Below are 16,119 nucleotides of genomic sequence, written 5' to 3' on the forward strand. Positions count from 1 at the left end.
ATTATATAGCCATAAGTAAGAAGCCTGAGCAGGAGAGGCAGTTTGCATTCAATCTTTATTCCCAAAATTATAAGCATGAAAACTTATTTTGTACATACATAAAGCATTTCAAACACAAAGATGGAGAAAGTTCAATGGGTTAAGTGTTTTCAAACATATTCTCAGTGGGAAAGGTGAGAAGAACAGACGGTAAAAGGAATAATCACGCTTTACATTCCCATTCCCGAAAAGCATCCGTCCTGCATCACAACGTAAACATTGCCCTCTCCTGCCGCTTCCATTTCCGCCTTTCCTTTAAACATTAAAGCACTTGTGGTATCACAGTTAAAAAGACTTGCATTTGTGTTTGATTATAACTGAATAAAGTGCACTCTTGCAGAAACAAATTCGGTGCTGTCGACCAGAATGTTTTACCGACTACTTCGAGTTTGCATATCTGCAAAAGTCACCTGCAACAAAGGCGAGACGCGTTGTGTGCATTCGGCATTTTTTGCTGCCGTTGCATTCCTGATGAATATGACGATGTAGAAGCATATGTGAAAACGGCGTGAGCTACCGTACGGCGTAGACAAGCCCTGCGACTTCAGATCCTCTGACCCACTTTTTTTTTTTTTTTTTTTTACCCTCATTTAACCACTTTGACATAACTGTTACTCATCTTCAAGATCGTCTTCCGGATCAGAAAAATCAATAGACGGTCTGTTGTCTTGGCTCTCCGCGTCACTTTCACCGTGGAGAACTGCAATCCAGAGACAAAAAAGTCAAATTCTGTAGCCACAAAATAACACCAAGAGAGCAAGCTACAGTTCACTGTGATGCACAGAGAAGCTGGGAGCTTTAAACAACAAACACAGAAGCGTAGAGAAGGATTGAGCCACATACTTTCAAGATTGTCCATGTGTTCGTGAAGAATTCTCACCAGGTTGAATAACTGGGTGTGAAAAAAAAAGACGTTTGTCTTCAACACAGGAACACACGAGTTTCATGGTAGCACTGAATTAACACGACGGGTAAATCCAGGAAGTGTGTCTGTTAATGTGCGTGTGTTCTCACCCCAGCTGCATCGACTGCTCCCAGGACGTCAGAGAACCTCTGCTCACAGAAATGCAGCAGCACCACCAGATAGAGACCGCTGCTGATGAACTCATCATACTCTGACTGTGAAGCAAGCATAGCACCTTTCAGCAAACTGCACGCTTTTCATGCACAAGCCCAGCGGATGCAGCCGGAGCTGCTTGTTTATGTGTGAGGTGAATGGATAGCGCATCACTACACACCCAACACCAATTCCCACAGTCACTCAGGAATGGCCGCCATATTGGTACATAGATGCTGCACCTCCTTATGCATTATCAAGGCAGGAGCTGAATCCACAATTAAAATCATAACAACTGGCTGAATCTTCTACCAATTCTCCAAGCAGACATGTATTTATGATACAGCATACTTATTTTTTTAAATAAAAAAAAATGCAGGTTTTCATACAAAAACACTTCATCTTTATTGACAATAGCACCAGTGCAACAACAAGTAAAGGTACAGCCCTGGTGTTTGAGGCTGTTTATGTTTTTTTATGAATAGTCAGTCAATTCCTTATGTGACTCATAAAATCAACATACATTATTTGCTTCAATTAATTAGACATGTATTGGGCGCTGTAATTTTTTCAAATTCTCTAATAAAAGGAAATTAGATGGTGACTCACTTGCACGTGTGTCCTGTATAACTCCTGAATGTCAAAGTTGTCTATGTTCAAACGCAGTTTCTCCTTGCAGAGTTCACATGTTGTGATGGCCTCAAGGTTTGTGCCTAAAAGAGAACGAGAGGAAAAAAAACCCCACAGTGATTTGTTTGATAAGATGTGGTTTTTCGTGGAAGCTGCAGCCAATTTGAGAGGTTTGTATTTACCCGAGCCAATCTTGGAGCGAAGCCACCTCTTGATGCATTCCTGGTGGACGTACTGCAGGCTGCCTGTGCAGCGGCAAGGCTGAATCAGGGGGTTGGATGCCGATTCCTCCCCCATCTGACAGATTCGGCACAGGTCGCCATCTTCCTCATCAGAATCCTCCAGCAGCAGTCTGTAGCAGGACAGGAGGATGTGTAGTTCCACTGGTGATACAGTGCCTGTTTCTTACATCTCAATTTTCAGTGATAAAGTTACATAATGTGTGAAGCTTTCCTGCCTTATGCCAGGTTCAGACTACATGGTTCTTTTTTGTCTTTGATGATGGTCACCATGTCAAATCTAATAATCACAGTGCCAGAAACTCTTGACGTGTCATGGTTGGGGTGTCTAAAAATCGGGCTAGATTTATGTAGTCTGAACCAGTCATTAGAGAAGGAAACACAATAAACATACATTTTATCTTTGTGTGTTTAGTACCACTGTACCATTGGCCCAATAAGCTGAAGAGGGTTCCTGATTATCTGACACACTGAAGAGACTTGAGGTCAAGTACCAGTAAGGCAGACATGTAGCAAAGTTTGTCAATAAGGCTGGAACATGAGCCACTTTTGACCTGCGTATCTTACATATTAAAGTCACGCGAGGCTATAGGTGGGAAAAAAAAAAAAAAAAAAAAAAAGCCATGCATTTTAAGACCAACTCCCATTCTAACTTTGATGCAGTATCTGAAAATTTAGATTGATTGATTTAGATTGTGCTACCATATGATGTTCATTTGATATTCATGTCATCCAAATCCCAGTGAGACAGCAGTCGAGCACAGTATCTCATACGAAGCAGTTTTCTAAGAGGACAAGAAGTAACAAACGCATGATTATGAGAAGGATCAAAATCCAATACCTCTCCTTGATCTTGCGCAGCTTCTCTTGATCCCTGCTAGAAATGGGCTTCTCCCTCTGGCCTTCCAGCTGGCTCTCCACATCGCTCAGTGGACGCATAGACACTGAAATGTTTTCATACACTCTGAGTCTCTGGCGCGGGGAAAACTCAGCCGAGGCATCCTCCAGCTCAGGCAGCGGCTCATCATCGAGTTTGCAGGGACCGCCTGCGCCAAAGGCCTCTAAACCAACTGCTCCCTCCTCCTTCTCCTCTTCATCCTCATCGCCCTCCTCCTCTTCCTCATCATCGTCATCATCTTCATCATCCTGTGATGCATTATGCTCAAGGTTATCCCACCTTCTCAGTAAATGCTGCGGGCGGCTGTAGCTTTCTTCTAAGCCGGCAGTGGAGTGTGCGCTCTCGTCCCTAGCGTGTCTTCTGAGGCGAGAGAGGAGGGGAGGGCAGCGGCCGCGGAGGGAGGAGGAGAGCCAGGAGGCGTTGCTGCCTCCTCCACTGCTTGTGCCATTACTTCGGCTAACATCAGGCTCTCTCCACAATGACATCCTGGGCCGAGCCAGGCCACTACGATACCCGTTGCTGTCGTTTTCGCGGATCGGGGCGAGGTCTGCTCTACGATTCCTGAGGACACCTGTGCTCGCCTCTGAACTTCCAGCGCTGGGCTCCACACTAGACATCTTGGCTCCCTCATCACTGTCCACAGACTCTCCGCCAATTGATGGACTGTCATCATCAAGGGAGCGAACGCTGGAGGATCCACTTGAGGAGTCTTGGCTGGAGCGGCGTGAAAAGAGACGGGACAAAAGGTGACGAGTTGAGCGACGGCCCTCTGGCTCTCCTCCCTCAGGGGCCGGCCTAAGAGGGAGCGTGGCCTCCGGTCTGCCCAGGGGAGTGGTGTGCCAGGGGGTGCGGGAGGAGTAAGAAGAGGAGGAGATATCTGAGGAGGATTCAGGGCGTCTTGTTGGTTCCTGAGATGAGGAGAGGGTGGATGAGCCGCTCAAGAGGCGGGTTGTGGTTCTGTTGCTGAAGTCACGCCCCAGAGGAGAAGACCGGTGGGGGGTGGAAGATAAGAGGTGGCGATTTAGAGAGCTTTCTCTACCAGTGGAGGAGTAAGACGAGGAGAAGGAGGAGGTGGGAGGGTAGGCAGTCTCTTTGGGCCGAGCTCCCTGTGCATATGTGGAGGTCACCCTGTCTGTCGGATCTGAAATGAGAAGGCTTATATATCACAATACATTGAAGCAGGCTGCGTGCTATGTGTGTGTTTACGTCAGAAAATATACCTACACAACGAGGAAGCCAATCCTGAAGTCCTCCTTTCTCCCAAACCTGAGAGACTGAGCTCACTCTTTGTCTCCAGCTCTCTCCTGGACAACAGCGGCTTTGCTGAGGAAGAGGACGACTGTGAGAGTAAACGGCATGAGCTCCACGACGACTCACGTGCATCGTTTTGTTTTTCACCTGTTAAGAAAAGAGTAGAAAAACTGTTTTGAGATTTGCTGGGTTCATTTTCCAAACCAGTTTAAAATATATGCTAATTATCAGCATTTGACTTGACATCTCATTTAGATCTGCTACACTTTTTAAATAAACCAAATACAGGCTGAGAAAATGTATTTTTTCAGTGTAATCATCATTAATTACTTACATGTCCAGATGTTTATGTATTAGTATCTAGGTCTGGTGACTGCTAGTTGAAATTATGATGAACTGCGACTAAATCTACTGCTGACAGAGACCGCGCGCAAAGGCTTTTGCTCCACAAGCTACTCCCAAGTTACAGCACATTTAACATCTGGAGCTGGTTGTCTTACAGCTACGTAGAATGAAGATTTATGCATCCCTAAATTTAAACCGGTGACACCACATAAAGCAGTAAAGCTTAATAGATACTAAGTACTTACACATAGTATATGCTCGGTCTCACTGTTTCTAACATATCTAAAAGAGATGTAATGGGATGGTCGTCACACTTGACCATCACTTTCCCAACACAATATACCTTAAGTTACAAAACTTCAAATATTAGAGCAAATAACTTTGTCAGGTTAGCACGACCACATATTACCCATTACATCTGAAACACACACATTTCTCCATGTATCTCTATAAATACCTTGTAGTCATACCTACATTTACATGGGATCATCAGTTTCTTTAATAAATCATTTGGCCTCCTAAAACTATTTATTTTGGCAGTTACATCACAGCTTGTAGACTTCCTCTTTAATACATACTTGATGCAGTGCTGCATGTTTGCTGCTAAGAAGTTCCTTAAGTTGAAATGGTGCTGTGAAGTTAAACAACACTCCCTTATAACTCCCAAAGGATTTCACACACAAACTTCAGAATGGATCTAAAAATAGCTGGTGCAACGTGACGCTGGAATACAACTGACAACAAAACTCAACACCAGCCAACACCTACGTCCAAAGTTCAGACATTTTTTTGGTGTAGTGTCACTGATTCAAAAACTGCATTGACTGACATTGTTGCAACCATTTATGTGCACCAGTAGCCCACCACTCTAGTTCAGTCATGTTTCCTTAAAGAATTATTTAAATATGGTTTATTATAATTGTTAAATATGTAAACCACGCATGTTATCACAGATGCACCACTGTTTCACCACTGTTACCACCTGCACTGAAACCAAAACAGGCTACCTGACAGGCTACTAAATACCCAGTATGCCCTGTGTATAAAGTGTGAATGATCATTGACGCTTGATGTAATTTGATTTCCTGGTATTTCAGGTCATCTGTGTTAGCTTCTACTGCTAATGAGCTAACAACATGGTAAAAAGCAGCCATCTAATTTTGGCTCTCCACTGCAGGTGAGTCAACTAAAATGAGGAATGTGCCGCTGAAGCCAGGCGGTGGGGGTGCGCTCTGGACAAACTGTATGCAGTGTGAATTAACATGTCCAACCCACATCAGAACAATAAAATACAGGCGCAAAAATCAGTGAGTGCCCCTTGGGGAAACAGTTTTTCTCATGACCTCCACAAGTCTGGTATTATGTACCTCTGCCACTGCTAAGCCCATTACTGGAATAGGTGGATCCTGAAACTGAGGTGCTGGGCGTTCTTGAGTACAGTCCTCTGTTGCTGTATGACAGTTTGGCCCTTTTAGAATCGCCATCATCAGCGGCGTTCAACAGAACTGAGCGCATCCCCAACCTCCCCTCAGAATCAGTCTGGGAAAATGAAGGCAGACATTAAAAGAAATGCATTCATATTTCAGTGATATCATTCAGAAATGTTCCTCTAACCTCTACTCTAAAATCTCTTTAAGATTCAGAGAATACATTTCACCAGGCTGTGTTTTGCCTGCTATTAATTAGCACGGCTCCAGTACCAGTTTGCTCCTGCTGCTGAGAGGGGATTCAGCCCACGGGCGGTCATAAGATCTGCTGGAGGCTGTTCGAGAAGAGGGTAACTTCCAGCTGGCGGAGCAACTGTCAGAGCTGCTGTAGTCTCTGGATGACCCCAGGAGACGAGAACTCTTCAAAAGGAGAGAAGGTAAAAAGCGTGTTCACTCTTCCTGCCTCTTTGTACTGAGACAATCACACAAGTCATGTTTTGATGAGTGGTTCCCCATTTTGTTTGCATCTCGCTCAGCCAGCACAGGTGCAAGCGTGTGGTGAAATACATATTTCAACAGTCTCACTTTTTTTTTTTGGTGGCCGTAATGTTCCAAGAAACAAAGAGCAGGGAAGAAGACACTAACATGACATTAACATGGAAGTAAGCAGTGAGTTTTAAAATATTTAACAGACTGGCTTTGGCAATGTTTTCAGAGCACGGACATGCACTCAACAGGTTGGTGTGTTCTGGAGAGAAACACTGAATGTAAACATCAATGCACACAAATTTCTTTTTGCTGTATGATTTGTCTTTGAATTTGTGCTCATCTCAGTACCCATAATAAAATAAATCATGGAAGGTGAATGGTTTGTTGGGTCTTTGCACCAAGCTAGCTCTTCTGAAAAGAAGAGGAACAACTAAACAGGGCCCAGGCCAACAGTAACACTAGCTTTTGACACAGACCATAATGAGAAGTGGGACTAAAATATACACAAAGTGTGCCAAGGAATCTAGGCTGCCCTATAAAAAGACCTCCAAAGAGTCTACTGTTGCACCACTAATAGACGTAGCCAGCTACTGTACCAAGTTCCAACGGGAACACGGAAGAAACAAGCTTACTTGAATGTCCTCTCTCTGGAATACACCAGAAAGGCAGATGAGTAAAGCCCCAAGATGCACAGCTACATGGATACAGTAGGATGCCATGGGCCCAGCAAGTGCTGTTGTTGTTATTGTTGCTCTGGACTGTTTTATCCAACTTAAACCAACACTATCACCCTACATGACCTCTGCATACCAGGCTGAATTACATGAAGCTGGTGTTTACCTCCAACGACAGCTATGAAACAGACACATATCTAAAAAAAAGACTGATACAGCAAACCAAGGCAGTGGTGTAGTCCATCTGCATTTAAACTGTCTGTGTTGTAAGTCAGTTTATAATGGGGGGGGGTGTAAGCTCTGTATAGACAGCAATGCTATGCAGGGTTCAAAACCTTGAGCTGTTTCTTTGCAATAAGCCTACCTGTTGGTCCAGATCTGCTTTGTAAGCCGATGATGCCCTTGGGAAGCGGTCATTGTTGAGCACTGTCTCCCTGCTGTACAATCTGCTGGATCCAAGTGATGAGGAGGAGACTGAAGGACTGGATGTGTAGGACGACCTTAAGCTGGGCAGACATGGAAGTCTGCGAGACCTGGAGTCCATCACGGATTGCCTGTTGGGACATGAGAATGACAAATCCAAAGATATTATTGGAGGATAGTCGAGGTGTGTGGGCAAGAAGTGGTAAGAACTTTTCCCAACATTCCCCACCCAATGGAAAGACAGGGCATGAAGTTTACACCTTGCAGCACAGAGTTTTAAAGGGGCCCAACCTTTCGATCTGACAAGCAGCGAGGCTTGGTGGAACGGTTTGTGAGCATGTCTGATTTGTTGACTGAGTACACGTGACGGATGTGTCTGTAAACACCAAAACCTGCCATCATGCTGCTTCCTGGCCATGGTATCAAGGTCACGCTGCCTATCTTAGGGACTATGAACTCTGTTACAGCAATATGACACCCAGCAAGCAGTAGCACTCTGAGCTGCGTGTCTAAGCAAACAGGGTGCTCTACAACAGCTATAAGATGCTGAGATCGTTTATTATTAAGCTGCATTACTATATCTAACACACAGTGCAGGGTCACATAAATCGTCAAGTTCTCTTAAGTCCTACTGATGAATTAGTTGAAAGCCAACCTTAGAGGAAGAGTTGAGAGTTTCTGACGTAAAGTGGTACGGTACAAGTTATTCCCTGGTAGTGATATGGATCCATGGACATTAGCTCGAGCACCTGTGGCCAAAGATAGCTAAGCAAGCCAGCAGCCTGTCAGACTGAAATGAACAGCAGTAAATAAGGCAGGATAACTAGAACATTTGAAACCACAACACAGCACTTCAATCTTGAAATCACCTGCAACAGAATACAAGATAATAAGGAAATGCAAATGCTTTATTGTTAAACAATACAGTTGAATAGAAGTAGTCCAGGAAGTACATCTTTCAAAGGAGGACAAAATATAAGATAATGTGCATATCATGCGTAAAAACTTGTGCTTGTGTGGTTAACTACTAGCTGATGTATGCTATGTTACAAGACGCAGCTGTCATGGCAGTTTATTAAAGTACACCTTTCTAAAATTACCGTAGTCTAATAGACAAGCGTGCCGTAATTAAATGTTACCTTCACAAAGTTTATGATGTTCAGTTTCTGCTGCAGCTGTTTCAGGGAAGTGTTGGCGCAACTTTATGGTCGTTTTGCAGCCTGTGGTTTGTGGTGTTGCACAACTGTATTGCCTTAAAAGGAAAGATGCCTGTAATGTTTTCTTCAACCCAGCTAGGTTAATGAGCGTAATGCTATTCAGCTGCACCATAAATCACAGGCTTCAAAAACAACCATAAAGGTGAATTAACAACTTCCATGACACAGCGTCCAATTAAAAATATCACAACGTTCATTATGGTAGGTTTTAACCGAGAGCTGTTTATTAGATTGCTCTAGTTTTAGCTAAGGCAACTAAAACAATGACAACTGACCACGAGTTCTGTGTTGTTAGCTAACCAGAGCATTAGTAGCTATAACGATAAGTTAGCACCTTATTTGAATAAAAAGGATAAGCAGAGACACTTTCGTCAATCACTTGAACTACAGACTTAATAACGTTTTCGACGTGAAACAACATTATCCTGCCCGCTCGCCTTATCATCTGGGTTATCTTTTCTGATGCCTTTTAACGCTTTGCTGACTGATAATTTACGAACCGTCTCCAGTACACTCACTTTCAAATAAGGTTAAACGTCAGCTAGCTAGCTAACTAACTAGCGTTATTGTTAATGTTCGGTTAGCTACACAACAACGTTAGCAGTTAACGGTTAGCTAATAAAGAAAAGCACAGCGCGTGGCGTGTTTAGCATTGACGAAGTAGCTGTCATTAAGTATTAACTTTCCCTCTGGTGGCCGTTCAAATATGGTAACGGAATAGTTCAGCTGCTGTTTTCCGACGATTCGGCAGAGCTGTCTGCTAGAGGGGCTGGCAACTCGTTTAGCTAAAAGCTAGCTGGTTAGCTTGACATTTGTACTGTAATAAGTCCTGAAATCTTACGTTGACAATTCAGTGGCGCTGATTAAACGTTGAGTGATGCTTGTTTGAGACAAGTTTCAGCACCAAGTGACAATTTATTACACGTTAACACAATGCACTGTCAGCAGACATTCTCACCTTTGATTTGTCTTGCTCTAGCACAGCAGGAACGATGGCGTCTGTGTTGACTGCTGGTAAATGCACCAGGTCAGGTGATTTAAAGTTACCATGACCCGGAGGGAATGGCTCAGCAGAGGAGGTTCATCATCCTCATGCACGGGGTTCATCCACGTTTCTGTGAGTACATTTGGAGCTATTGCATTTGTGCACGTCGACAAGAAGTGACACATTTGTGACACTGATAAAAATTAAAGATCACGTCTCATAACGAATTTTGACGCCTCAGATATTTCCAGGGCAGACAAGTCAAACAGCGCCACCACGTGGCTCATATAAAATCAATCATATTTTCATTTTTGGGGCTCAATACCACAAAACCAAATGCAGAATGCAGAACGGCCCATTTGAGAATAATATAAATTATATCACTGGATTATAATTGTATGCATTCATATGGAAGCATCAGTAATGTTGCAGCTCTTGGAAGTAGGGGCAGTTTTAATGGCTTTATGTACTGCTGGGGAGCTTAATCCATTCATATACATCATGATTTCAGTTGATTTATATTTTGTATTAATTACCTAAATCTGCACAGTAACTGGTGACAAATCAAATAACTGTAGAGGAGTAAAAAGTAAAATCTTGGCTTCCAAAATGTCTTATAAAATAGCATAAAATGGAAATTATCGTGTAAAGTAGTAAGTAAGTAACTCAACATTATAGGTCTTCTTAAGGACATTGGTTGATTAAATGTGCATTGTTAAAATATGTAACTGTACGTAGGATGCTTCAAACTTCCTTTGTTACTTCTGTTTTCACAGCAAAGTTTCAGTTCCCAGCCACACAGGCAGCGGGTACTGTGCACAATCCTGAAACAGTCTCAACACTTAACGGCTTAAAATGAGATATGTGTTCGCACTCACAAACAAAAAAACAACATGTGGGATGAGGAATGAGCCTAGCATTATTGACAGCATGAGAGGTGCCAGTGTATTCCCCGTGGAAAGTATCGTATGTGCCATGTTTCTGCAGTCATTACAGCTGGAGGTTTTGTTAGTGAGTTTGGGATGTTGACAAAGGCTGCATCTGAAGCTGCCCAAACTTCAGCCAGTGAATCCAGAAATCAAAGACACCATTTGGAGTTTAAAATCTGGAATATAACTGAATCAAGCAGACACACAGTAAGGGTTCATCAATGTGTAGCAGGTGAGGGCCATACTTCTTTCATAGACTATGACTGACATTATGTGGGACTCTCTGAGGATGCAGCTCCCCTCCTAAAATGATAATTCAGTCATTTCATTTCATAAAGCATTTCAGCCTGTAGTCTGTTTGAGTTTGATTCCACTTGCACATTTCAGGCACTTTATTTTGTTAACATTTGCACTTTTACTTTCTTTGTATTCACATTTAATGCTGCTTTATACTGTGCTCCTACTTAGCAGGATTTCAAAGGGAAATATTGTGCTTTTTATTTATGTTACAACTTCTTACAGTTATTTTGCAGATTAAGATTTACATACAAAATATGCAAAGCTTTACAAACAATCATGTGATTGTCTTATGATATATGAAGCAATGTTATAGATAAAACAAAACAAATCAATCCATACCATTAAGATGCTGTTTGAATATCTGCAACAATATTAAAATACCAATATGGTAATAGTATAACATTCTGAAAGAGGTCATTCTGCATTTCTGATTGATGAACTCTTTTACTTTTGATATTCAAGTATATGTTGCTGGTAATACATCTTTACTGTAGAAAAGCCATAATTGCAGGACTTTTTCTTGTAAGTAATTATTTTTAGTACAGCGATGAGATGTGACATGTGATTATTTTGATTATGACAGACTAGCTTGATAAGCCTCACACTAATCAACTTCCTAATGTGAGGAGCAGCCAAGACGTGGATGAGGAAAAATGAATGAAATCTGGGACTTTTGTAAAATATAGTCCATGACTGTGAATTTAGCAAATAAAATAATAGAGAGGATGTAGCCAATTATAGAATTAATGAAGGAAAAATTAGAAGAGAGACAACAAAACTATGTTTGAATTGCTTGTATTTTTATCTGCCATAAACGTGCTAACATGCATTAAAATGCTGCATAACAGTCAAATCATCTTAATTGTCGCAGTTTGAAATAAATGGTGTTGGCTTGAAAGTTGATGTTTTTTTATTAGATTCAGGTTTCAAGTATGGGTCTTTCATGTACAGAACAATATCTCATACACACCACTGATTGGATTTTGACAAAACTGGGGCATGTGATGCATCTCATGTGCATCATGGCATTCTGACATTTTCAAAATTACTGCCCCAAGGGAGACGCTGTAAATACAAGTCCAAATTAATAAGCGAAAACTTTGCTTACAGCTACTTACACGGTTTTCAGCAGCGCTGAACAAATGCCAAATACTTCACAAATGTTTTTCCATGAGAGTCATGAGCATAGGAAACACATAATTTAGCAGCTCCTCCCGAAGACAAAGGATTCACAGCAGAGAGATAAAATCCTCCACAGAACACCCTTTGAACTGCCTTTGTGGGGACTGTTTCTTTCAGACAAAGTGTTTTTAATGAAAACTGTTTGCAATAAAGTCAGTGGATTATCCAGAGTAACTTTGTTTCCTGAAAAAGATTTCTCAATGCCTTGAGCTGCACAAATTAAATTTCATCCATTTTTGGAGGGTGGAGGCAGAAATCTCAGAGATGGATATCTCAAATCCTGTGTAAATAAAAGAAAAACTGTCTGCATCCTTATGTACTGCTGTAGGGATAAGTGAAAAAATGGCATTTTGGATAAACTGAATGCTTCAGGCAGTGAGAACAGCAAACCATATCAATAATCTAACGTATTACAGTTGGACAGTAATGGTTATTGTAAGAAAGTGAAGTGAGTGCAAGGGTCAATCTTCTCTACAAGATTTATTTAGTTATTTTAATAACTGTTTGTGCATATTAGGTTGGCTGCATGTGATGGCTGCTTTTGTAATATTTACATTTTTTTTAGGTTATTTTGAGGCATTTTTGTCTTTACTGGACACTTGATAGTTACGTAGTGCCAGATGTTTGTTAGGTGGTGACAGATATATAAAGGGAGAGAGCGATTCGACATGCAAAACAAATGAAATGACCACCTTAAAGATCAGATGAAGTTTTTGCAGTTTAAGTGGTGTAATATATGTAGACGGGCAAAAGAAAGGACAGCAGGTTGTAGCTCTACAATAATTTGAAGCCAGGTGCTGAATGCATGAGAAATAAACGCAATAAATTCAAGCAGAGACAGTCCACGCTCGCTGTTGGTTGCAGCCTCAAGCTGCAGTGACAGATCATGATAAAAGAAAGCATTAATGAGACAAAATGACAGAAGCAAAGAAAGCAGTAGAGCATTCAGTTATAATATTTCCAAAAAGGGGCATTTAGTGTCTCTGTCTAAATGTGCTGACTGCTTTGATAAGCACAAAACATTTGATCTAATGGCCACTGGTTCAACTCTTTAATAAACAAATTATAGGTGGATCACTGAAAAACAACTGACCTCTGATTATCTTTTGTAGTAATTGTTAATGCTTTTGTTTTTGATGATGATCACACTTCACTTGAAAATAATGAGAATCTGGGTCATTAGCAACACACACACACACACACACACACACACACACACACACACACACACACACACACACACACACACACACACACACACACACACACAGAGTCATGTTTCCATTACCTTTGGGGATTACTTACATTCATTTCCCAGAGACTCACCGTAACCATAACCAGTACTTACCTTACCCTCACCTCAACCAAAGTCTTTAACCTAAAATGCGATGATTTATGTTACGGAGCAGTGCGTCCCCACAGTGTGCCTGTGTAAACAGATTTATGTCCTTGGAACATGAGTAATACATGTCTACACACACACGCACACACACATCGTGTATACACAGTAATGTCCAGGGCTGACGTCATTATGAAAGCCAGAGGAAGCCAGCAGCCACTAAGCGGCGCTGTAGTTCACACTTTTCCCCTCCACATCCTTGGAAGAAGCAATTGAGCTGCACTATTATTTGTATGCCAGAACTTAGTGTTTGTTTAGTCAGGGAGGCAATTAAAGCCAATTTCAACAGGTTTAATTAGATTGATTTGAATAATTGCTTTGAAAGGCATTGTAGATCCCGTCATCACAGTAAATCCAGGATTAGCAGCATTCATTTGATTTGCATACTTTAACTCACATCTAATTTAGTAGACCTCGGGCAGCATTGATCAAAGATAAGTCTGAACACATACTTTCTATTCATTTTCTTTTCATGTTGCATATATTACAGACGTTTTTTTTGTTTGTTTGTTTTCACTGAGTAAAATTCATTTACCAACTTAAAACTGTAACACACTGAATTCATGTTAAATGTGTGGGGGGTCCGGAAAAGGTCAGCTTGGAGCAGAGAGGGAGCAATGTTGCACAGCAGATGCATAATAATGTGAAGGTCAACAAGATACTCATCATGCTTGGTAAAAATGTAGCACTTAAAAGGCCCGGCGATCCGTTATTAGTCGCGTGTATGCAACGGTGAACGGTGATCAAGCCAAGTGTAAATCTCCTCAAGGCTAACAGAACAAGAGGTGAAGGAGAAACAGAGAGTGAAAGGGATAAATATAGGAGGGCGGTGCTGCAGATTAATTGCTGACAAAAAGGACGCCTGACCTAGACAAATGAGGAAGTGCAAGGTCTGGTGAGCTGGGGAGGAGGATGCTCAGCCCAATTGCGGGTCTGTAGGCCAATGCCACTGCCCCCCCCCCTCCTCCTTCAGACACATGATTCTGCACACTGAAGAGAGACTACAAGCTCTCCTCCCCCAGTGCTGCTGATAGGATGATAATGGAGCATTCCTTTGAGCTGTTTCTCATTCATGCTGGCTGTGACAAGGGAGGAACATGCTTCTTTTTCCACTGGGGGCAGCTAACTCTTTCAGCTACGATCATGGTCCTGTAATGTGAGATTTGCACAGAACCCCCTCCTCTTGCTTGAATCCTCTTATTTATGTGGTGTGGATATGAGACGTATGCCTACCTGTCCCTCTGAGCTGTTGTTCTTTTTTTTTTTGTCCCAGCTGTACTGTTGTAAGTTTCCTGATGAAAAAGGATAAAATTGCTGGTGACTTTGCCCCTCAGGTTTGGTCAGTTTATAAAATCAAATGGCTTAAAAAGTTGCAAAATCTAACTGTCACAACAACTATGAGGACATGGAGATGTTGATGTTTACACTCTGCTCATGAAATTGACTTTAACTTGAGCTGTAACACACAGAATAACTGCAAGAATGTCTGGATTTGTCCAGCACTGTGTAATCACAAAGGAATGTCCTGAGACATTTCTGCTTTTCCTCTACAAGACCCCTCTTTTCCCACGGCTCGTCCAGGTCTTGAGAATCTGTTTCCTCTCGCTCTCCCTCCCTCTGCCTCCCTTCCTCCCTCTCTCGTGCTCCCTCGCCCTGTTTGTGGAGACACATGAATACCACAAAAGGCTGGTTTATAGGAGAACTACAATACAAGCTCAGTGTCTTTAAGGGCGCAGAGAGCAGGAGTCTGTGCCTTCTGAGAAATCTCTCAGAAGGAACATCCAGGCTAAGGTTTTGAGTTATTTCAAAGCGCAAATCAAACAGAAGTTTTATAGAAACAAACATGCAACACAGCAGCGGCGAGTGAACTTACTAAGCACATATTGTAACTTCTTGTCCCGTGGGAATTTTCTGTGTTGTGTTGTTTCCAGACACCTTGACGCATGAATTTTTTTTTTAATGTTCACAAATTGTATAGAACAACAAACCGCAGGCTAAATGTGCCCGGAGACTTGTGTTGTATGGAGTTCAATGTGTGCTCGCAGACAGACAATGTATTAGCATTTGTGTTTTTATAATGAGGAGGTCTTTGCCCGCTTGATGATGACGCATGGCTGTATTCAATGTGTGCATGAGCCTGCTTCAAACACACTTGTGGAGACACACATCTGAACACATCAGTAACAACGGTGAAAAAGCAAGGCCACATGTGTTAGCACTTTAGGTCACATGTTTGAGGGGCACCAGCTAAAACGCTTGCCAGTTATTTGCGGACATTCTTCTCTCGCCATGGGTTTGCTCGGCTGCAATCAGGCGAATATAAATCTGTACATGTTTCATTTCAATTCACATGTCTTGCAGATAAAATAAAAAAAAAAGAAAAATCAGACACCTGATTCACAAAGAGTAGGTGCCCATTTTTCAATTAGTGACTTTTAGCAAAGCAGTGTTTTACCCCACACGACCACTAAAAGGCTTTCCCGAGGATTCAAAGAACATTTGTTGGTCTTAATGTTCCCCAGACACAAAGTGACATCTGCCTCCCTCCCTGCATGCCTGCTGCTCTTTGTTCAGGAGAGCACAGAGGGGAGAGCACATTGAAGGCAAAGATGATGTCACCATTGTGATCATTACT

The 16,119-nt window shown here is 42.1% G+C and overlaps 1 protein-coding gene across 2 annotated transcripts; it reads right to left on the reverse strand.

The window, feature by feature from the left end:
• Positions 1-36: 36 nt before the first annotated feature.
• On the reverse strand, positions 37-9,786 carry marchf7 (membrane-associated ring finger (C3HC4) 7). Of its 2 annotated transcripts, XM_070970652.1 has the most exons (12): positions 9,648-9,786; positions 8,128-8,262; positions 7,414-7,603; positions 6,160-6,306; positions 5,827-5,998; positions 4,088-4,261; positions 2,807-4,004; positions 1,909-2,078; positions 1,706-1,809; positions 1,054-1,158; positions 883-931; positions 37-739 (listed from the first exon to the last, which is right to left on the reverse strand). In XM_070970652.1, the coding sequence occupies exons 3-12, from the start codon at positions 7,591-7,593 to the stop codon at positions 651-653; spliced, it is 2,388 nt and encodes a 795-aa protein (XP_070826753.1). In that variant the 5' UTR covers positions 7,594-7,603; positions 8,128-8,262; positions 9,648-9,786; the 3' UTR covers positions 37-650. The 2 variants fall into 2 exon arrangements, with proteins under 2 accessions (XP_070826753.1, XP_070826746.1); XM_070970645.1 differs by lacking the exon at positions 8,128-8,262.
• Positions 9,787-16,119: the final 6,333 nt, after the last annotated feature.

This window comes from Chaetodon trifascialis, chromosome 1, assembly GCF_039877785.1.
Source record: "Chaetodon trifascialis isolate fChaTrf1 chromosome 1, fChaTrf1.hap1, whole genome shotgun sequence".
NCBI lineage: Eukaryota > Metazoa > Chordata > Actinopteri > Chaetodontiformes > Chaetodontidae > Chaetodon > Chaetodon trifascialis.

Bases quoted from the DNA above. Each gene is read 5' to 3' on its own strand.
- marchf7 (XM_070970645.1), bottom strand. From the start codon at position 7,593: ATGGACTCCAGGTCTCGCAGACTTCCATGTCTGCCCAGCTTAAGGTCG. The intron at 6,307-7,413 runs GTAGGCTTATTG...CTCCTTTTGAAG, and splicing joins AAGCAGATCTGGACCAACAG to AGTTCTCGTCTCCTGGGGTC. The intron at 2,079-2,806 runs GTATTGGATTTT...GTCCTGCTACAG, and splicing joins CTGCGCAAGATCAAGGAGAG to ACTGCTGCTGGAGGATTCTG.